Raw genomic sequence first — 23854 nt, forward strand, 5'->3', positions numbered from 1 at the left:
TGCACAGGGGCGCACGACCGAGGGGGGTGCAGGCAAAGAAAATGTAACGTCCCAACAGTCGACGCACGAGGGACGCCGACGCGATGGCGACTTGCCGACGTCGACTGGCGTGGCACATGTAAAAAATAAGTGACACGCCAGTTTAACGTAATTGGGATTTAATTTGAATACAATGAAACATAACTTAAATTTGACATTAAAAAATTTTGTATTTTTGTGGACACTCACCTATGTTGCCATGGTTACATGTTTTAGACTCATCACTGGCGCCAGTAATTTCAGAAGGGTGTAGACTTTTTCGATCCATGCATGCATGGTTTCAACTTGCATACCAGTTGATGTTTACACATGCAATTTAATTTTACTGGCGCGCCAGTTTTTATTGGCGCCACTAAATCCATGCATGTGTAAACTCACTATTAAGCGAATTACTACACCCCTTGCAAGGTTTTTTGAAAATGTTCCATCGCCATCGACGTCAATTGCAACGTTCACGGAAGAACAAAAAAATAAAGGAGAAGATAAAGGAGAAAACACAGACATTAAAAACAGTGACGAGGATCTCGAGAAAGATAACGAACGTAGTCAAGATTTAAATAATACACTAATTAATTTAAAAGATCCCGGATTATGTCCGGATGTTCTAGAAGACAAAAAAAGAGTTTTCTTAATCGAAAATAAACCCGAACAAATAAGAGGTATAGCATTTCCTATAAACAATGCTAAGAGAAGCTTTTCTGAAAGGTATTACAATAAAATCCTTCCAAATAACGAATTGGCTTCTAGAAATTGGTTATTATACTCATCTTCAAAAGATGCAGTGTTTTGTTATAATTGTAAGCTATTTTCATATCCACGAGAAGACAGTGCTCTACTCAAAGGCGGTTATAATGACTGGGGTCATTTGTCAGAAGCTGTGAGGGTTCATGAAAACTCACTAAATCATATAAAATGTTCCCAACAATTAATATTATTAAAGAATACCCTGAAAATGAAAACTGGTGTAGATGCACATCATCAATCATTAATAGATATCGAAAAACAAAGATAGGAAGGAATTCTGAAAAGAATTATTTTATGTATTCAGTATTTGGGTAAACAGAATTTAGCGCTCAGGGGTACAAATTCAAAACTTTTTGACAACAATAATGGAAATTTCTTATAACTTATAGAAATGATTTCGCAATTTGATCCTTTATTGTCAAATCACGTACGTCGTGTTCAAGCTAAAGACAACATAATGCCACACTATCTCGGAAAAATGATACAAAATGAAGTTTTGAGCTTACTGGGAAGTAATATAAAAAAGAAAATTTTATTAATGTTAAAAGAAGCACGGTATTTTTCTATCATTCTTGATACTACACCTGATTCTAGCCACCAAGAACAGATGTCTATTGTAATAAGATTCGTTGTACTTCAAAGCGATGGGGGTTACGATGTACAAGAACATTTCTTAGGTTTTTGTATAACGACAGACACAACCGGAGCTGGATTGTCTTCGTACGTTTTGAACTTCTTAAAGGAAAACAACATAAATTATAAACATATGCGTGGTCAAGGGTACGATAACGGGGCAAATATGAAGGGTAGGCATAATGGCCTTCAGAGAAAAATATTGGACATAAATTCAAGAGCACTTTATGTACCCTGCACCCATGCTGCAGATGTGTCAATTCAAATAGTGGATTTCTTCGGAATTATACAAGAGTTGTACACCTTTTTTTCCTGTAGCCCAAAACGATGGAAAGTGATGAAAGATAAAGTTAGCGGCTTAACACTTAAACCATTAGCAGATACACGTTGGGAAAGTTGAATTGAGGCAATAAAGCCTTTACGATTTAATTTACCTGAAATTCTTAGTGGATTACAGGAAATTTTTGATAGTAATGGGAATGGAGAAGTGTCTTTTGATTTAAAAACCAAGCATATGGCATTGTCTCTCAAGAATAAAATGGAATGTTTCAAATTTATATGTGCAATAGTTTTGTGGTATGATATTCTTTCAAATGTCAATATTGTAAGTAAAATGCTTCAAAATACTAAAATAAGCTTAGTGGATTCAACTGAAAAACTGAAATCGCTAGAAAAGATTCTTATCAATTTTAGAACCGATGATCATTTTCATAAATTGTGCAATTCTGCTTCTTTGGTCGCCGAAAGCATACAGCTAGATCCAGATTTTCTACCGGAACCCCGTAGGAGAAGGCGGAATCAGTTTGACTACCAACGCGGAGAAGAAACCTTGCTATCATCAAAAGATAGTTTTAGAATAAATTTTTTCTTGGCTATACTTGATAGGACAATACAAGCGATTCGTGAAAGATTCGAACAATTAAAAAATTACACCGATATATTCTTCTTCTTACATAATGTTCCCACATTAAATGATATGCCTGAAGAGCAGCTTCTCCAAAAATGTAAAATCTTAGAAAGTAAGCTTACAAACCTAAGTGATGAAGAATGTCCGAGGGATATTATTGCCTCTGATTTATGCAGAGAAATACGGTTGATTAATGGTTTTATTACTAAAGAGCAAACGCCCATAGAAGTTTTAAGCTTCATTCATAGAAATAGCTTAACTTCCGAGTTCTCAAATTTATCGATAGCATTAAGAATTTTGTTAACTATTCCAGTAGCTGTTGCTACCGGGGAGAGGTCCTTCTCGAAATTAAAATTAATAAAGAATTATCTTAGAACAACAATGTCCCAAGAACGACTAAACAATCTAGCATTAATATCTATCGAAAATACAGTCAGCCAAACTTTAAACCTTAGTGAAATTGTAGCTGAGTTTGCTGCCGCCAAAGCAAGAAAAATAACTTTTCTATAATTAGTTTTGTATTCTTGTTTATAGTATTTTACAAATTTATTAGAGTATATAAAGTACAATACTCTTTATTTTGTCTGTTTACGTGTAATCATATTTCATTTCTTTTTAAGTTTTGTGTTAAAATGTTAAAATATATTTTATTTTTGTGATAATAAATAAGTAAAAAACTTTAATAATCTTTCCGTTTAAAGACTGGATGACAGTGACTGAATGAATGGAGAGAGGGGGGGTGTATAATAAAATCTTGCACAGGGGTGCTGAAATACCAAGAGCCGGCCCTGAACTGCCTCAACACACTCATCGCGATTTAAATGTCTTGAAATACGGTCCATGTCAAATAAACACTTAATAACCCAAAGCAGCAACTTGCTAAATACGTAAATAAAATTGACAAGCATTTCTGTCAAACTGTTTGATATTTCATAGCCTGCTTGTTTCATTAGTAAGGACTATATTTCAACAAAATTAAGTCAAACTTAAAAAATGTGTATCTTCCTTGATAAAAAAGATATCGAGATGATTGTTGAACGAAAATGTAGAGAAGGGTTGCCATTCTAACGTAATGTAAATGGAATGTAGCGGTTCTTTCTGATAAATTCCACAGATTGTTGCAAAATTAGAAGAAAAAACATAAATTTCTTTTTACACCCCGTATATGGGTAAAACTTTAACAATTGTCAGAAACCATCAACACATTTCTTCCTTAAAAATCAACCTATACCGTGAAGAGAGAATCATCAAAATCCATCCGTTGATTCAAAAAAAAAAAAATACCTTTAAACTTAATGCATAATTTAGGTGGTGTGATAATTTAGGAGAGTAGTGTATAAGGTTATTTGTTTTTGGTCATGCGCTATATCTTTATTGCAGCTCAAATTTCATGATACTGCAGCCAGAAAAATGTAATGTTATTTCTTTTGCAAGGAAGATGAGAATGATTAGATACGATTACACCCTGGGTGATATTCCCATACCAAGAGTGACTCAGGTCAGAGACTTGGTCATCGCATTTGTTGTCAAATTAACGTTTGAGGGGCACGTTGACGTAGTTATTACACAAGTTTGGCGCATACTTGGCTTCGTTATGAGAGTCACCCTAAATTCTACTGATATTTATGGTATAAAAACATTGTATTTTGCTAATCTGCATAGCGGTTTAAGCTTTTGCAGCTCTGCTTGGAATCCAAAATATAAAATATATATCACCAGAATTTAAAGGATTCAAAAGAAATCAAGTATCAAACAAGGGAAGGTTGCTCAATTTGGACTCTTAAATTAATTAATTAATGCTGAAAACAAAGAGAACATGGGATTGAAGGAGAGGCTACTTAGGAAGTTACAAAGAAATGATTTGAATAAGCACCAATATTTTATTTTGAATTCGAGTTTTAACTACATTTAAAGTCAGTAAAAATTGTTTGCTTTCCAACAACCCTACGTTATTCTCAAATTTCATTAATTTGCTGTGATTATTTTTTGAATAATAATTTGAGTTATAACTACATTTAAAAGTCTGTGAAAAGTGTTTGTTTTCCAACAACCCTACGTTATTCTCAAATTTCATTAATTTGCTGTGATTATTTTTTGAATAATAATTTGAGTTATAACTACATTTAAAAGTCTGTGAAAAGTGTTTGTTTTCCAACAACCCTACGTTATTATTAAATTTTATTAACTTGCTGTGATTATTTTTTGAATCAGTTTTAAGAACTTGATTGAGTTTTCATTGTAGCATAAGTGTAACCTCCCTTCATAATCTAAAAAATAAAAAATTCAGCAACCTAAACATCTAAATTTTTATTTTTTGGTGATTTTCTTTCCATTTTATGTGTATAAATTAAACTTCGTTTTTTGCACTTTAATGGATTTTTATTTTTAATTTTTACTCAACCGGTTTCACTGTGTTTACACAGCATCTTCAGGAGATATCCTACATAGATACAAATTTTCTTAAATAAATCTTAAATTAACGTGCTAAATTAAGTGGATTCTTAAATTAATACAATAATAAAACTTACGTCAATTCCTTACAAAATATATATTAGATTCATTCATTTGGCAATTCCTCACTTGTTCCTACCATTAGATTATGTAAATGATTCTTTTAAGTTGCGATTATGAAAGATTAAAACAGTTTAGATAATTGATGCGTCATGGAGTTCGTTGTCAAAGTTAATTTGAGGTTATGTGTTAATTTGTTTGGGGATATTTTATTTTTCTGTTTGGTAATATATTTGAAGTCAAAACATAATTTGAGAATAGTAACGAAATATTATAATGCATACAGCAATAATTATTAAAACCACTTTTTTAAAAAATAGGGAGGAAGAGGGGGTTTTTTAATGGTTATGGGTAGGATATTAAGGGATAGGTATGATGTCCATGGGATCCAGAGTTATTGCAATAACAAAATGACATCTTGTTTTGTTATCCTCGTTTAACCTGGGGGGATATTATTATTATTATTATTATTATTGCTGCCGGGCTGAGGAGGGCGGCCCCTCTCGTTACCGCGACCTATAAGATCTATTGTAACTTTAGCCCTCCAAAGGTTTAGGGCAAATGTAGGTCCTTAATGAACCTTAGTATTGTCCTAAGGTCTTGAACCTTTATGTCGGTAGGTAACAGGGGAGTTTTACCGAAGACGTTGTGCCTTAGACGTCCTCTGGCGACGCAATTGCACAGTATATGTTCAGCAGTTTCTGACTCGTCGTTGCATAGTCGACAAGTTTGATTCTCAGCTTGTCCAATGTGGAAGAGGTAGATCCCCTTTGCTGAGGCATAAAACCTCTTTGGTTTTGTTTTGCGACGGAGTTATCATACTCTTCGCTTGTCTGTGACCTGGAAGTTCTTTCCAGCGTAAGGCTATCTTTGAAGCCTCCCAGTTGTTGATTATTTGTTTTAGGTGGCTTTTTTGTAGTCCACATCCAGGTTGGGGTCCAATGAAGGGCGTGTTTGCTGCCTCTTTGGCCAGCTTGTCGGCCTTCTCATTGCCCTCAATGTTGCTGTGACCTGGTCCGTTTTAATTTCAATCAGGTGATTTAGACATGGGTCTTTGAGGATCTCGAGGTGTCCTCTGAGATTACCCTGCATCAACTTGAGCGAAGAAACTGTTTTCAGTGATAAGGCACTTAAGGCTGCTTACTTTTGTATATATATGTGAAGCGGTGTGAGACCAAGTAGGGCTTCCAAAGTAGCCGTCGGACAGGATCTCATTGCACCCGTTATGTTAAGACATGCTAACCGCTGGATTTGTGCCAGCTGTTGTTGAGCTGTCTTGTGTTTTGTTTTTGGCCACCAAACCAATGAGGCGTAGGCGACCATGGGTCTGATTATTGCTACGTAGGCCCAATGAGCCATTCGTGGTTTGAGACCCCAGTTCCTTCCTAGGAGCCTGCGGCAGATCTGGTTTGCCATGATGGCCTTTTTCCTCACCTTATCTAAGTGTGAGTTCCAGTTTAGTTTACTATCAAGTATTACCCCTAGGTATTTAGTTTCTGTTTTGAGGTTAATAGTTCTGCTTTCAATGGAGGGTGCTTTTATTTGTAGCTTCCTTCTCCGAGTGAAAGGGACTATTTCGATTTTATTGGGATTGATGCTGAGCCCATTGCTTCTGCACCAAGTACTGGTGAGTAGTAGGGCTTTCTGCATTAGCTGAGTTATGATTGAATCATATTTACCTCGGATTGTGATTACCAGGTCATCAGCATACCCTTGTATCTTAAATCCGTTTTTAGTTAGGATGTTCATCAAGTCATCAACTACCAGGCACCATAATAGAGGTGATAGCACTCCCCCTTGGGGACATCCTCTTAGCGCCTTTATAGTCAGCGACTCGCCTCCCAGACTGGCTGTGATCTGCCGACTTTTCAACATGGCTATACACCACTTGATTGTCGACGGATGTATGTCTTTTGCGTTTAAAGCCTTCTCTATGGATTCATATGAGGTGTTATCAAACGCACCCTCTATATCTATGAAAGCACAAAGGGCTATCTCTTTGGTTGCAATTGCCTCCTCTAAGGTGCTAGTCAAAGCATGGAGAGCGGTAATTGTTGATTTTGCTTTCTGGTAAGCATGTTGGCTAGGGTGGAGTGGATTTGTGAGAAGCACTCCGTTCCTTAGGTATTGATCGATTACCTTTTCCATCCCTTTGAGGAGAAATGAAGTTAGGCTAATTGGTCTGTACGCCTTGGGGTCCGCGTTTGAACGCCTACCACCTTTGGGTATGAAGACCACCTTTACTTTCCTCCATAGAGTGGGTATATAGCTAAAACTGTAGCTAGCTATATATAGGGATATTATTATTGGGAGAAGTTCTTCTAAGCCTTTTTGCAGAAAGATAGGCAGAATTCCATCTCCTCCAGGTGATTTTAGGGGCTTGAAATTCGAGATAGCCCACCTTACTCTGTTGGGTGTGAAAATATTCCCAGCTGTGCTGCGAACCCTACCTGATGGACGGGTTATGTCCATTACTTCAGGGTCGGCATCTGCATGGGGGCAGACTTTTGAGGAAGGAAAGTGTGTACTCAGCAGGAGTTCCAACGATTCCTTAGCATCCTCTGTATATTTACCATCTTGTTTGCATAGGTGGCCTAGATCAGTGTTGTGATCTTTTGCCAAGATCTTATGCAGACGAGCAACTGTAGGCGTATTGTCTATGCCTTCACAGAAGCTGCGCCAGGTTTTTCTTTTGGCTTTGCGGATAGCCAAGTTATATTCCGTTTATATTTTGGGTTGGTTGTTATACAGAGTCTATAAATTGATAGGGATGGGGGTTGAAGGGGTTTGATGTGATAACAGGATAGTTTATGAAAAAGGGGGGGGGGGTTGATGTCCAAGGGACCCAGATCGACATCGTGTTCTGAAATCCTCGTCTATTTGGGGGTTTACGGGGTGGGGTGTAGGGTTGTTTTAGGAAAGAATATAGTGGTTTGTATGTAGTTTGTGTTTGGTCGTTGAGACATGTTAGATCAGGGTTATTGTTTATGAATTTATTAATTTCATATCCTTCGAGGATTTCCATGAGATGACCTTTGTTAATGTGATGCAGTATTTTCGTGTTTTTTTCGTCGTTGAATTCGTGGTTAAGATTAAAGTTTATATGTTTGCCAAAATTGGCAAATTTGGACCTAATTTTCACCAAGGCGGACAAAAATGCAGGTTTGGTAATACTAAGCAAGGCTGAATATGTTAACAAAACAGAAAAATTCCTCACAGACAATAACTATAAAAAAGTTTTGAAAAATCCTAACAACCATTTTCACCTAAACGTCAAAAAAATTATCAATGAGGTTAAAGACACCCTTAAAAAATTCAATGTTAGCACAAAACACATAATTCCCATGAACCCAAAAATACGTAGATTGTACGCTCTCATAAAATTACACAAAATAAACCGCCCAATAAGACCCATAATAGCCTCCACAGATGCCAGTACATATAAGATCTCAAAATTTTTAGTACAGTTTTTTAAAAATAACAGACTTCAAACCCAATTATACAATTAACGATAGAAGACAAATAATACAAAAACTAACAGGCATGAGACTACCGAATGAAAACACCATAATATCCTTTGATGTGGTGAACCTTTACACCAATATCCCCACCAAACAAACTTTGAAAATTGTCGAAAACATTCTAAATTCACAGTTAGATGAAAATGATAGCAAAAACATTTTTAAATTATTCCAGATATGCTTACAACAAAACTTCTTTAATTTTCAAAATGAAACATATACGTACCAAGAAGGACTCCCCATGGGATCTTCTTTAAGCGGTTTATTAGCGGACATTTTTATGAATGAGATGGAGACCAATTTTATAATGAATGAAAAGAACCCTTATCTCGAGAATATACTAGTATGGAAACGCTATGTAGATGACATTTTGGTCATTGTCAACACCAAAAAGACAGAAACTATAGACAATTTACACCAGTACATCAACACATTACACACAGACATCCAATTTACAATTGAATTTGAAAACAACAATACAATAAATTTTCTCGACATCACAATAGAAAAAACCAAACATGACATACAATTTGAAATATACAGGAAACCGACTCAGACAGACGCTACGATCCCATATGATTCCTTTCACAACATAACCCATAAAATGGCAGCATTCGGGTCTTACATCCATAGAGCTTATAATTCTAATTTAAACACAGAAAGATTTAACAAAGAAATTAAAATAATAAAAAACATTGCCATAAATAATTCATTTCCAGAAGAAATAATAGATAAAATGATCCATAAATATCAAATCAGACAGGACCTAAATAATATTACACAGTTGCAAAATCAGCAAACACAAAAAATCAAAAACTACAGATCCATCACACACCAGGGAAACATTAATAATAAGATAAAACAGACAATGAAACAATACGACATTCTAATAACAGACAAACCAAATAAGACTATAGGCGGTCTGCTCTTGAATAACAAAGATAAAATAAACAAATTGGATGACAATGGAGTGTACGAACTACAATCCGATACATGTCATGCTACCTACATCGGGGAAACAGGCAGAGCCCTTAGATTACGAGTCAGGGAACACAAAATAAAACATAATTCCAATTTTGGCAAACATATAAACTTTAATCTTAACCACGAATTCAACGACGAAAAAAACACGAAAATACTGCATCACATTAACAAAGGTCATTTCATGGAAATCCTCGAAGGATATGAAATTAATAAATTCATAAACAATAACCCTGATCTAACATGTCTCAACGACCAAACACAAACTACATACAAACCACAATATTCTTTCCAAAAAAAAACCTACACCCCACCCCGTAAACCCCCAAATAGACGAGGATTTCAGAACACGATATCGATCTGGGTCCCTTGGACATCAACCCCCCCCCTTTTTTTCATAAACTATCCTGTTATCCCATCAAACCCCTTCAACCCCCATCCCTATCAATTTATAGACTCTGTATAACAACCAACCCAAAATATCCCCCCAGGTTAAACGAGGATAACAAAACAAGATGTCATTTTGTTATTGCAATAACTCTGGATCCCATGGACATCATACCTATCCCTTAATATCCTACCCATAACCATTAAAAAACCCCCCTCTTCCACCCTATTTTTTTAAAAAGTGGTTTTAATAATTATTGCTGTATGCATTATAATATTTCGTTACTATTCTCAAATTATGTTTTGACTTCAAATATATTACCAAACAGAAAAATAAAATATCCCCAAACAAATTAACACATAACCTCAAATTAACTTTGACAACGAACTCCATGACGCATCATTAGGAGTCTCTCTTAAAAATCGATGATTTTTTTTTTAATCGATAGGAAATGAGTCAAAAGACGCGTAAATGATAAAAAAAAAGTGCGGAAAAGTGTAGTACTTACCGAAAAATCACTTTAAAGTTGCGATTTGACGTTTCTTTTTGGAAGTTCAAAGCAATGTTAAAATTGCATTTTCGTATTAAATCCTAACCTGAAATTGTTTAATTTATACCCACGCACAAAATAAAAAGTTATTTTCACTAAACTTGTTGAGATTACAACATATTTTCGGATGAAAACCTTGTTTCTTAGGCTATCGATGCAGAACGACAATTAAATGTCGTTAGATAGAATTGTTTCTACCAAATGTGTATTAATAGACTTTGTGTTAATAGATTGCGTATCAATTGATCTGTCAAATGACTGAAAGCTGAAATATCTTTATGTTGTAAATATAAATGATAAATAAGTATAGTAGCTTATTTAATAGTAGTTTAGTTAAATTAAAATAGTTATTAAAAAAGACATGCTTACAAAATAAAAATAAATAAATAATCCGTGTGACGATAGCAACAAACTGTGTATTTAACCAAATGACAATTACAACTGACAACACAAGCAATGTTAACCATGTATTTTCTCGTATTAAATCCTAACCTCAAATTGTTTAATTTATACCCACGCACAAAATAAAAAGTTATTTTCACTAAACTTGTTGAGATTGCAACATAATTATTCATAATGATACCTATGTGAAGTTAGCCCCCAATTAAACAGAATTTTACATGTATAGTATTTTAATTATAACATGAGAACCAGTGAACCGATTTCGATAAACAATGTCTCATTCGAAAGCTTAATCCTTGGCCAGTACAAAAGTGGAAATGCCCGATTGACGATAGCAACAAACCTTCCAACAACAAACTTTTATCCGTAATTTCCTATCTATTTTATTAGCTGATATCTTTCGTATTATTAGATATAGCAGAACACTAAATGCACCATATGAAAGCTTGATTCTTTCTTTATGAAATCGTCGGTCCTCGTTTGCCGATATATTAATATTAAAATCAATAAAAGATGAAGAACACCGCTCTGTACGTAAAATAGCTTAATATTACCAAACTTCAAGCCCTTGTGCAATTGTTATCAAACCGAATTTTAAAAAACTGTGTTCACAATCAGAAAGAACGCTTCTTCAAATATCTTAATCCGGGTTTTTGTCGGTCAATATCTATTAGCATCATGGTTAAATCACCTTTAATATACATCTCTATATACAGAAACGTTTAATTGCTCTACCTCTAAACAACTTTCTTATTTGATATGAGGAAAACTATAAAAGTATATCATGAAGTTATAGACTTACACAAGGACGTTTTTGGTCAAAAAATTACCAAATTCACACGTTTTAGCTACTTTTAAACATTGTTGGGATCAATAACTTTCTTATATCACCAGGAAAAAACTCTATAACCAAGCAGCGATAGCCGCGTGTTATACACCATTAGAAAGAGCAGAAAATTGTAGATAAGATAGATCTATACTTCTATAGTTTTCCCCCTATCAAATAAGAATTTTGTTTAAAGGAATAGTAATTAAGCGTTTTTGCGTGTAGGGATGTATATTAAGGGCGATTTAAGCATGTCGCCGATAGACATTTACCAACGAAAACCCGGGTTAAGATAATTTAAAGAGCGCTCTTTCCGAGTGTGATAATAGTTTTTTAAAATTCGGTTTGATAACAATTGCACAAAGGCTTGAAGTTTGGTAATTTTAAGCTATTTAATCTAAGTACAGAGCCACCGCTTTGTAGTTTAAGTACAGATTGATCTTAGTATTAACTTATCGACAGACAAAGACCGGTTTTAGATAGAGAAAGAATCTCTAATTATTATCTCGAATTATCTCTAATAATAAGAAAGATATCAGCTAAGAAAGTAGATAAAAAATTACGGATACAAGTTTGTTGCTATCGGACAAATGTGGAGGAGGCTGAAAACTAGAATTCGTAAACATAAAACTAAAGCAAATTCCAATATTTCTAAGCACCACATAAAGACTGAACATAATATAAATTATGGAGGAGTTGAGCTTTTACATTCGTGTAACAAATTATAAAAATAATAATAACTATCTACTTATGAATGAACAAGTTCAACTTTTCCATAAACCCATCTTCGTATAATTTTACAATATACATGTTGCTTAAAAATCGTCAATTTTGCTTTTATCGATGTAATATCGCCCAAATAAGAATTTTGTGTAGGAATTAGATTTTGAGTTAGAACATACAAAAAAAAAACAAACATTATAAACATTTCAAATAGATTTTTAGAATCTATTTGTATCTTATATTCTATTCAATTTCTTTTTTCGAATCTATCTTTGCTCCTATCTGGCGACGCTCTTGTACATAGTTAATAGACACACAGTCTATGTAACGACAGGCACTTAATCATTATGACCTATGCGAAGTTAGCTCCAAATTTTTCTAGCTCCCAATTAGATAGGATTTTACATGTATAGTATTTTGATTATAACAAGAAAACCAGTCAACCGATTTCGATAATCAAAATCTCATTCGAAAGCTTAATCTTTGGCCAATACGAAAGTGGAAATGCCCGACTCGAAATCTCTTGCGGGGTCATTTCAATGGCTGTACGCACATAATTAGTAAATTTTGAAATCGGGCATTTCCACCTTCGCATTCATTGCAGATCATACTTTCGACCGAGATTTTGATGACTAAAATTGGTCAATTAGTTACGAAGATAATTGATGTGTTTAATTAATTCGTTTGTTGTGTTTTAATCAAAATCCTTAAATATTTCGAATCGGGCATTTCGACAACAGCATTCAGCCAGACACAAACTTTCGATTGAGATATAAAACATTAAAATCCGTCAAACTGTTCTTTAATTATAGTCGATTTAGTTTAAATTAATTTTTTTATATTGGGGCTATACTTTTGAGCGTTCATACGTGCATAAACGAGCCGAAGACGGTGTCATTCCGAGGGCTGTATAAAGCTAGCGGGAGAGAATTGAAATCGAACATTTTGTGATTTCGATAGAAGACACTATGACGAATCGAGTGACGTATAGATCTTGATCATCGGGTACATTGTTTACGAGTTATCACCACTTAAAGAAGGTCAATTTTGTGTTATTTTCGTGTATCTTCGCATTATTTTGGCGTTTTAGCGAAATTCGAAAGAGTTTTCAAATCGGGCATTTCCACTTTCGTTGTTTATCGAAATCGGTTCACTGGTTCTCATGTTATAATCAAAATACTATACATGTAAAATGCTATTTAATTGGGGGCTAACTTCACATAGGTGTCATTATGAATAATTATGTTGTAATCTCAACAAGTTTAGTGAAAATAACTTTTTATTTTGTGCGAAATTAAACAATTTGAGGTTAGGATTTAATACGAAAATACATGGTTAACATTGCTTGTGTTGTCAGTTGTAGGTAATTGTCATTTGGTTAAATGCACAGTTTGTTGCCATCGTCACACGGGTTATTTTTTTATTATTATTTTGTAACGTCTTGTTTAATATTAATTTTTAATTAATTAACTATTTTAACTTAAGTAAGGTACTATTAAATAAGCTATTATACTTATTTATCATTTATATTTACAATATAAAGATATTTCAGTCGTTTGACATATCAGTTGATACACAATCTATTAACATAAAGTCTATTAGCACTCATTTGGTAGAAACAATTCTATCTAACGACAGGTAATTGTCGTTATGCTTTGATAGCCTAAGAAATAAGGTTTTCATCAGAAAATATGTTGTAATCTCAACAAGTTTAGTGAAAATAAGTTTTTATTTAGTGCGTGGGTATAAATTAAACAATTTGAGGTTAGGATTTAATACGAAAATGCATATTTAACATTGCTTTTAACTTCCAAAACAAAACGTCAAATCGCAACTTTAAAGTGATTTTTCGGTAAGTACTACACTTTTCCGCACTTTTTTTTTATCATTTACGCCTCTTTTGACTCAATTCCTATCGATTAAAAAAAAAATCATCGATTTTTAAGAGAGACTCCTAATCTTGATATATGCCCAAGTGGAAAATTGCCAAATGAATGAATCTAATGTATATTTTGTAAGGAATTGACGTAAGTTTTATTATTGTATTAATTTAAGAATCCACTTAATTTAGCACGTTAATCTAAGATTTATTTAAGAAAATTTGTATCTATGTAGGATATCTCCTGAAGATGCTGTGTAAACACAGTGAAACCGGTTGAGTAAAAATCAAAAATAAAAATCCATTAAAGTGCAAAAAACGAAGTTTAATTTATCTAAATTTTTGGCTCATACCGATTTGAAAGTAAGCAGGGAAAAAATTCCGTACGGCCCCGTTTTTAAATACATCGGTTTTTGCGTGCGCATCATCATAAAAGCGATATCCTTACGAATCGAAGGGCTCCCTTCGTACCATTTCGTATCGTATAAAACTGTGGCGATTTCAACACTCTAAAATAATTAATTTAAAAAAAAAAATTTGACTCAAAAGACTACCATTAAAGTTGAAAACTTACTTTAAGTATCATTCTTTCACCACAAAGACAATTCAAAAAAATCGCCATAATCCAACCCATCACATTGATAATTGCTTTAAGTTCCTGGTGCTAAAAATAAAGAAAATTAATTTGAGATTTAAATAATTTTTTTTTTTAATACGTTAAGAATTGATAAAAAGCTCACTCCAATGATGACGCTGTAAGTGACATGGCAAGGAGCAAGAAATTTGTTGTAACATGTATTTATACGATCAACTAATCTAAAAAAATTGTATTTAATTAATTTGATTATTATAATGAAGTATTATCTTACCGCGCGATGTAAATATAATAACGAATACAATTTCTAAGTCGAGCTTTTCTTTCTTTTTCTGTAACGACGTCAAAAATTTCTCCAATTTTCCCTTTAAGATGTTCTAATCTAACAATTACCAACTCAAAGGCAGTAAAACAAGCAGCCCCGGATAGGGCTCCGCCCTCCAATAAGTAAATAGTAAAATACCAAGCAATCCCTACGTGTAAATAGTGAAGAAATCCTTCTTCGATCGAATACAAATAATATTTTATTTGTAACGGATATCCGGCACAATGTACGGCAATTTCATCAGAAGTTCCTTTGGGGCAAATAAAAATTTGTATAAATATGGTTTGACAAAGAACCACGCAGGAACCCAAAAATATATAGAGACATATTAAAATGTTTAAAATGTCGACGATACCCATGTGTTTCTTAGCGATCGGTGGTTCCCCGAATTTCGTAAAATCCTGGAGTTCTTCGAATAAATGTAAGGAACGTTTTTGGATCAAATGCGTTACTATGTAATTGTAATAAATGTTTATACCGCAAATTACGGCATAAATTGCTTCTGATATTGCGATAGATGACGATTCCTTCAAATCTGAAAAATAAAAAAAAAATAAAATAAAAAGTATTTATTTTATTAAACGTACGTGTGAAAACGTAAACGCCATTTAGGTGAATACCAATAACAAAATATAATCCCACTGTTAAATGAAACCAAACTTTAAATTTATGAAAAAAATTGTTTTCGCCATCGTACCAAATATGAACCAATCTTGAGTATTTGTACAACATGGGAATATAGATAGGCATTGTTTACATTAAAAAAAATTTGATTATATCTTAATCGATATCAAAATACGAATAGAGGATTAAACAAAAAATTTGTTCAATTTATAATACAAACTAAGTGCTTATTTTAATTTTTATTAAATTAGAGGCAAAATTTTATTGCTACAAATCATTTTATATTGTGTTCTTTCATTTTAATATTAAATTTTTGTAATAAAAAGGAAGTAAAGGAAACTTATTTTCTTAGAAACGCGAATCATTTGTAAGCGGTGGAATAAACATCAACATTAAAATCAAATTACGGAAATGAGCTTATCCATTCTAATTTGTCCAATATATTAATGAAATTGTTTTCTTTTAATGATGTATTAACAAAATTGGATTTATTGTTTGAAAAAATCATAGCAACAAGGTTTATGGAAAATAAGAAATTATTTGTGGAGTATTGAATCTTCATAGAATTTGCTTTAAAATGTTCTTAATTTCATGGTGATATCTCTAATTCTTTATGAGACACGATTTTTTAAAGTTTATATTTCATATATGTAATAATCAAATATGTACAATGTTGTTTATAGAAAATAAGAAATTATTTATGGAGCATTAAATATTTATTAAATTTACTTTAAAATGCTTAAAAAAACGCTTAATTAATCCATGTTTGTATGAAAATAGGTTAAAGAGAGTTTGCGTTTTCTTAAATTATCTAAAAATTTCATACATCGATCATATAAATTATTATATATAAAGTTAAAATAGATTGTATTAGCTTCAACTTGGTGTGCAAATCATTACTTAGTTTTAATAAGTACAGTCTGGGCGATTTTTTAAATTGCATCAATTTTTGTATGAAATTGGTTTAAATAGAGTTTGCGTTTTCTTAACATATCTCAAAATTTGAGATATCCAACATATACAATATGATATATCATTCAAAATTAGATAGTTTAATCTTCAATTTGGTGTATAAATCATTACATAATTTTAATAAATGCAGTTTACAGGATTTTTTTAATTTTATCAATTTTTGTATGAAAATAAGTTAAATAGAGTTTGCGTATTCTTAACAAATCTTAACATTTTAGATATTCATCATATAGATTACTATATACTATCTTAAAATAGATAGTATTAGCTTTAATTTGGTGTGCAAATCATTACATAGTTTTAATAAGTACAGTCTGTGCGAGTTTTTGAATTACATAATTTTTGTATGAAATTGGGTTAAATAGAGTTTACGTTTTCTTAACATATCTCAAAATTTTAGATATCCAACATATACGATATCATATATCATTCACAATTAGATAGTTTTAGCTTCAACTTGGTGTGCAAATCATTACTTAGTTTTAACAAATACAGTCTGGGCGATTTTTTGAATTGCATCAATTTTTGTATGTAATTAAGTTAAATAAAGTTTGCGTTTTCTTAACATATCTCAAAATTTGAGATATCCAACATATACAATATCATATATCATTCACAATTAGATAGTTTTAGCTTCAATTTGGTGTATAAATCATTACATAATTTTAATAAATACAGTTTAAACGATTTTTTTAATTTTGTCAATTTTTCTATGAAAATAAGTTAAATAGAGTTTGCGTATTCTTAACAAATCTCAAAATTTTAGATATTCATCATATAGATTACTATATACCATTTTAAAATAGATAGTATTAGCTTTAATTTGGTGTGCAAACCATTGCATAGTTTTAATGAGTACAGTCTGGGCGATTTTTTGAATTGCATTAATTTTTGTATGAAATTGGGTTAAATAGAGTTTGCGTTTTGTTAACATATCTCAAAATTTTAGATATCCAACATATACGATATCATATATCATTCACAATTAGATAGTTTTAGCTTCAATTTGGTGTATAAATCATTACATAATTTTAATAACTGCAGTTTAAACGATTTTTTTAATTTTGTCAATTTTTCTATGAAAATAAGTTAAATAGAGTTTGCGGATTCTTAACAAATCTCAACATTTTGGATATTCATCATATAGATTACTATATACTATCTTAAAATAGATAGTATTAGCTTTAATTTGGTGTGCAAATCATTACTTAGTTTTAACAAATACAGTCTGGGCGATTTTTTGAATTACATCAATTTTTGTATGAAATTGGGTTAAATAGAGTTTGCGTTTTCTTAACATATCTCGAAATTTGAGATATCCAACATATACAATATCATATATCATTCAAAATTAGATAGTTTTATCTTTAATTTGGTGTATAAATCATTACATAACTTTAATAAATACAGTTTAAACGATTTTTTTAATTTTGTCAATTTTTCTGTGAAAATAAGTTAAATAGAGTTTGCGTATACTTAACAAATCTCAAAATTTTAGATATTCATCATATAGGTTACTATATACCATTTTAAAATATATAGTATTAGCTTTAAGTTGGTGTGCAAATCATTACTTAGTTTTAACAAATACAGTCTGGACGATTTTTTGAATTGCATCAATTTTTGTATGAAATTGGGTTAAATAGAGTTTGCGTTTTCTTGACATATCTCAAAATTTTAGATATCCAACATATACGATATCATATATCATTCAAAATTAGATAGTTTTGGCTTCAATTTTGTGTATAAATTAAATCATTACATAATTTTAATAAATGCAGTTTAAAGAATTTTTTTAATTTTATCAATTTTTGTATGAAAATAAGTTAAATAGAGTTTGCGTATTCTTAACAAATCTCAAAATTTTAGATATTCATCATATAGATTACTATATACCATCTTAGAATATATAGTATTAGCTTTAATTTGGTGTGCAAATCATTGCATAGTTTTAATAAGTACAGTCTAGGCGATTTTTTGAATTGCATCAATTTTTGTATGAAATTGGGTTAAATAGAGTCTGCGTTTTCTTAACATATCTCAAAAATTTAGATATCCAACATATACGATATCATATATCATTCACAATTAGATAGTTTTAGCTTCAATTTGGTGTATAAATCATTGTGTAATTTTAATAAATACAGTTTAAAGGATTTTTTTAATTTTGTCAATTTCTCTATGAAAATAAGTTAAATAGAGTTTGCGTATTCTTAACAAATCTCAACATTTTATATATTCATCATATAGATTACTATATACCATCTTAGAATAAATAGTATTAGCTTTAATTTGGTGTGCAAATCATTGCATAGTTTTAATAAGTACAGCCTAGACGATTTTTTGAATTGCATCAATTTTTGTATGAAATTGGGTTAAATAGAGTTTGCGTTTTCTTAACAGATCTCAAAATTTTAGATATCCAACATATACAATATCATATATCATTCAAAATTAGATAGTTTTATCTTCAATTTGGTGTATAAATCATTACATAATTTTAATAAATGCAGTTTAAACGATTTTTTTAATTTTGTCAATTTCTCTATGAAAATAAGTTAAATAGAGTTTGCGTATTCTTAACAAATCTCAACATTTTATATATTCATCATATAGATTACTATATACCATCTTAGAATAAATAGTATTAGCTTTAATTTGGTGTGCAAATCATTGCATAGTTTTAACAAATACAGTCTGGGCGGTTTTTTGAATTGCATCGATTTTTGTATGAAATTGGGTTAAATAGAGTTTGCGTTTTGTTAACATATCTCAAAATTTTAGATATCCAACATATACGATATCATATATCATTCACAATTAGATAGTTTTAGCTTCAATTTGGTGTATAAATCATTACATAATTTTAATAACTGCAGTTTAAACGATTTTTTTAATTTTGTCAATTTTTCTATGAAAATAAGTTAAATAGAGTTTGCGGATTCTTAACAAATCTCAACATTTTGGATATTCATCATATAGATTACTATATACTATCTTAAAATAGATAGTATTAGCTTTAATTTGGTGTGCAAATCATTACTTAGTTTTAACAAATACAGTCTGGGCGATTTTTTGAATTACATCAATTTTTGTATGAAATTGGGTTAAATAGAGTTTGCGTTTTCTTAACATATCTCGAAATTTGAGATATCCAACATATACAATATCATATATCATTCAAAATTAGATAGTTTTATCTTTAATTTGGTGTATAAATCATTACATAACTTTAATAAATACAGTTTAAACGATTTTTTTAATTTTGTCAATTTTTCTGTGAAAATAAGTTAAATAGAGTTTGCGTATACTTAACAAATCTCAAAATTTTAGATATTCATCATATAGGTTACTATATACCATTTTAAAATATATAGTATTAGCTTTAAGTTGGTGTGCAAATCATTACTTAGTTTTAACAAATACAGTCTGGACGATTTTTTGAATTGCATCAATTTTTGTATGAAATTGGGTTAAATAGAGTTTGCGTTTTCTTGACATATCTCAAAATTTTAGATATCCAACATATACGATATCATATATCATTCAAAATTAGATAGTTTTGGCTTCAATTTTGTGTATAAATTAAATCATTACATAATTTTAATAAATGCAGTTTAAAGAATTTTTTTAATTTTATCAATTTTTGTATGAAAATAAGTTAAATAGAGTTTGCGTATTCTTAACAAATCTCAAAATTTTAGATATTCATCATATAGATTACTATATACCATCTTAGAATATATAGTATTAGCTTTAATTTGGTGTGCAAATCATTGCATAGTTTTAATAAGTACAGTCTAGGCGATTTTTTGAATTGCATCAATTTTTGTATGAAATTGGGTTAAATAGAGTCTGCGTTTTCTTAACATATCTCAAAAATTTAGATATCCAACATATACGATATCATATATCATTCACAATTAGATAGTTTTAGCTTCAATTTGGTGTATAAATCATTGTGTAATTTTAATAAATACAGTTTAAAGGATTTTTTTAATTTTGTCAATTTCTCTATGAAAATAAGTTAAATAGAGTTTGCGTATTCTTAACAAATCTCAACATTTTATATATTCATCATATAGATTACTATATACCATCTTAGAATAAATAGTATTAGCTTTAATTTGGTGTGCAAATCATTGCATAGTTTTAATAAGTACAGCCTAGACGATTTTTTGAATTGCATCAATTTTTGTATGAAATTGGGTTAAATAGAGTTTGCGTTTTCTTAACAGATCTCAAAATTTTAGATATCCAACATATACAATATCATATATCATTCAAAATTAGATAGTTTTATCTTCAATTTGGTGTATAAATCATTACATAATTTTAATAAATGCAGTTTAAACGATTTTTTTAATTTTGTCAATTTCTCTATGAAAATAAGTTAAATAGAGTTTGCGTATTCTTAACAAATCTCAACATTTTATATATTCATCATATAGATTACTATATACCATCTTAGAATAAATAGTATTAGCTTTAATTTGGTGTGCAAATCATTGCATAGTTTTAACAAATACAGTCTGGGCGGTTTTTTGAATTGCATCGATTTTTGTATGAAATTGGGTTAAATAGAGTTTGCGTTTTCTTAACATATCTCAAAATTTGAGATATCCAACATATACAATATCATATATCATTCAAAATTAGATAGTTTTATCTTCAATTTGGTGTATAAATCATTACATAATATTAATAAATACAGTTTAAACGATTTTTTTAATTTTGTCAATTTTTCTATGAAAATAAGTTAAATAGAGTTTGCGTATTCTTAATAAATCTCAAAATTTTAGGTATTCATCACATAGATTACTATATACCATCTTAAAATAGATAGTATTAGCTTTAATTTGTTGTGCAAATCATTACTTAGTTTTAACAAATACAGTCTGGGCGATTTTTTGAATTGCATCAATTTTTGTATGAAATTGGGTTAAATAAAGTTTGCGTTTTCTTAAGATATCTCAAAATTTTGTATCCAACATATACAACATCATATATCACTCGAAATTAGATAGTTATATATTAATTTGATTATGAAAACTGTCACTTAACACGAAAAATGAGTATATGTCTTATATTTAAAAATTAATATCACAAAAACTAAAAGATATTTTGGAAATCAGTTTATTGCATTGGAAAGCTTATAATTTGTTGTGACAATCTTAGTTATTAGTTCAAGTATTGTGTCATTTGGTATCTTTCCTTTGTTAAAATTTCTTTATCAATGATGTTATCTCTGTTATCAAACATTTCTTTCCATATTATGGTGGTTAGTTAAAGAACATGTTAATAATCCTAAGGGTCTTGAGTGATCATAGATACACCATCAACTCCCCGTTATCATTGTTGTTGTTGGTGATACGGGGTTCCTTATTCGTGCATTGTAATCGCTCATTACTATCTCTCTCTCTCTTACTCATTTCAGTCGTAGTCCGATTTCGGATGTATCCTTAAGCATATCGACATCTAAATCTAAGTTAAATCTAAATTGATCAACATTAATTTTAAAAGTTTGAATTAGTAACTTTTGCTATCCAATTATAAAAAATATAAACCCTCTTGTACTCCTTCAATAAAAGATTTCATTTTAAAATTTTTAAATTATCCAATCATTACAAATAGCTTACTTTAGCTGATGCTAGATGTGATATTTCCCCAAACAAAGGAACTTCCAATTTAAGTGGCTTCTCACACATGGTAAGCAAGATCAACACATTTCTTCTTGTTAAGACATCCGCTTCGTACCAATTCATGTCGTAAACTGCTTCCGCAACACTATCAGCCTATTCATGTCAAATTTTAAATTTAATTAATTTAATTAAGAAGACAGTGTTCATACCGCTGTAGTAAATCTTTGCCCAACTGCATAGCATAGAAATGAAGGCAACAAAACCAATACAGTCACGGAGAAGTTTACTAAGTCTTTCCTCTAAAAGTATTAGATTTATTAATTAAGATATGCACTAAATTAAAATCAAACCAGAGCTAATGCGGTTATAGATGTGGTTAGAGAAAGCAAACCTAATATTTTTGTTGCTACAAGGAGGCCAGAAATGAAATTTTCAACGACTTGAAACACTCTGAAACCGCTATGGTTAAAATCGTTTAAATGATGAAATAATTTCCAAAATTACCTGAAAATGTATTGATGTTGTGAAACAACAGATCGCACGATTTTAAAATTTTTTTTCGTATTTCTGGTTAAACTTGTGTTATTAATCAACTCATTAAGATGTTCTATTCGTATAATTATTAATTCCAAACTATACCAATACAATAATATTACGAGCAGAAAAATGTTCATTGTATACTTCATAGTATAAACTTGAAATAACATTAACAACGTCAATGACCATTGCTTCAACTCAAATGGGATGTAATATTCAAACATTAGGCAATTTTTCGTATTCCTAAAAGTTGCGCATTCACCCTTCAACATAGTCGCGTATGTAAGATAAAACGCAAAAACGAACATCCCAAAATTACAAATTTTTAACACAAATTTCATATTTTTTTCAATCATTTCAAATCTTTTCGGAATACCGTACCGATTAAAATCACTTAACAAATTGATTATTTCCAATAAACGATTTTGTTTGCACAATAGATGCAAATTAATAGATATAAGGAGCGCCCCCAACGCTATAAACGTCGTATGAAACAAACTTATCTCAAAATTCGTTTTATAATCTAAAAGCATAAAAAAGCAAAATGACCCACAAAAAATGAACATATTTATATCTTACTTGTCACTTCTTTTAGTATTGGATAAATTGCCCAAACCACATTAACACCTATCAAAATGATTGGTCCAAATCGTCGAAAACCTTGCGATGTGGGCCAACACTGGTATTTTAGGAAATATTGTTCCAAAAGGTAAAAACCGAGTGATTTGGTCATTTTGAACGCAATTCAACTGAACGAGAACTGAACAGAATGTGAGTGGAAAAATGAGAATGTAGTACACGTATAATGTTATTAAAAATTGAATCATGAGAATTGATTTACAATCAATTGAATTTTTAATCGGGGTTAGCTCCGAGAATGTTAATTAGATACGATGAATCTTTATGTATCGAACCAAACACGAGTCGGATTTTTTCAATAAATACCAATGTTTTTAAAAAGTTTAAATACACATGGATTTGGGCTAGATACTGCGAAAATGATGAATCTTGATGATTTTTGAATTTGACAAAAGAACAAACAAGGTTATAAATAC

General features: G+C 30.9%; 3 protein-coding genes across 3 annotated transcripts; 2 read left to right on the forward strand and 1 right to left on the reverse strand.

Annotated features, from left to right (window-relative positions):
- Positions 1 to 313: 313 nt before the first annotated feature.
- Positions 314 to 1051, forward strand: LOC139429513 (zinc finger MYM-type protein 5-like). Its single transcript, XM_071195284.1, has one exon. The coding sequence runs from the start codon at positions 314 to 316 to the stop codon at positions 1049 to 1051; it is 738 nt and encodes a 245-aa protein (XP_071051385.1).
- A 978-nt stretch (positions 1052 to 2029) lies between these two features.
- LOC139429514 (zinc finger MYM-type protein 1-like) lies at positions 2030 to 2833 on the forward strand. Its single transcript, XM_071195285.1, has one exon. It carries the CDS (start codon positions 2030 to 2032, stop codon positions 2831 to 2833), a length of 804 nt encoding a protein of 267 aa, XP_071051386.1.
- Positions 2834 to 4189: 1356 nt separating this feature from the next.
- On the reverse strand, positions 4190 to 23207 carry LOC111421547 (odorant receptor 43a-like). The gene is made up of 6 exons (XM_071195182.1): positions 22260 to 23207; positions 14974 to 15559; positions 14821 to 14920; positions 14679 to 14768; positions 14458 to 14613; positions 4190 to 4590 (listed from the first exon to the last, which is right to left on the reverse strand). Exons 2-6 carry the CDS (start codon positions 15381 to 15383, stop codon positions 4537 to 4539), a joined length of 810 nt encoding a protein of 269 aa, XP_071051283.1. The 5' UTR covers positions 15384 to 15559; positions 22260 to 23207; the 3' UTR covers positions 4190 to 4536.
- Positions 23208 to 23854: the final 647 nt, after the last annotated feature.

This window comes from Onthophagus taurus, chromosome 3, assembly GCF_036711975.1.
Source record: "Onthophagus taurus isolate NC chromosome 3, IU_Otau_3.0, whole genome shotgun sequence".
Classification (NCBI taxonomy): Eukaryota; Metazoa; Arthropoda; class Insecta; order Coleoptera; family Scarabaeidae; genus Onthophagus; species Onthophagus taurus.

What these genes read in the sequence shown, in the direction of transcription:
- LOC139429514 (XM_071195285.1), top strand. Translation starts at nt 2,030, where the DNA reads ATGCTTCAAAATACTAAAATAAGCTTAGTGGATTCAACTGAAAAACTG.
- LOC111421547 (XM_071195182.1), bottom strand. Translation starts at nt 15,383, where the DNA reads ATGGGTATCGTCGACATTTTAAACATTTTAATATGTCTCTATATATTT. An exon ending in GCTTTTTATCAATTCTTAAC is followed by an intron (nt 14,769 to 14,820) that starts GTATTAAAAAAA and finishes CTTTATTTTTAG; the next exon opens with CACCAGGAACTTAAAGCAAT. An exon ending in GTGAAAGAATGATACTTAAA is followed by an intron (nt 14,614 to 14,678) that starts GTAAGTTTTCAA and finishes TAATTATTTTAG; the next exon opens with AGTGTTGAAATCGCCACAGT.
- LOC139429513 (XM_071195284.1), top strand. Translation starts at nt 314, where the DNA reads ATGGTTTCAACTTGCATACCAGTTGATGTTTACACATGCAATTTAATT.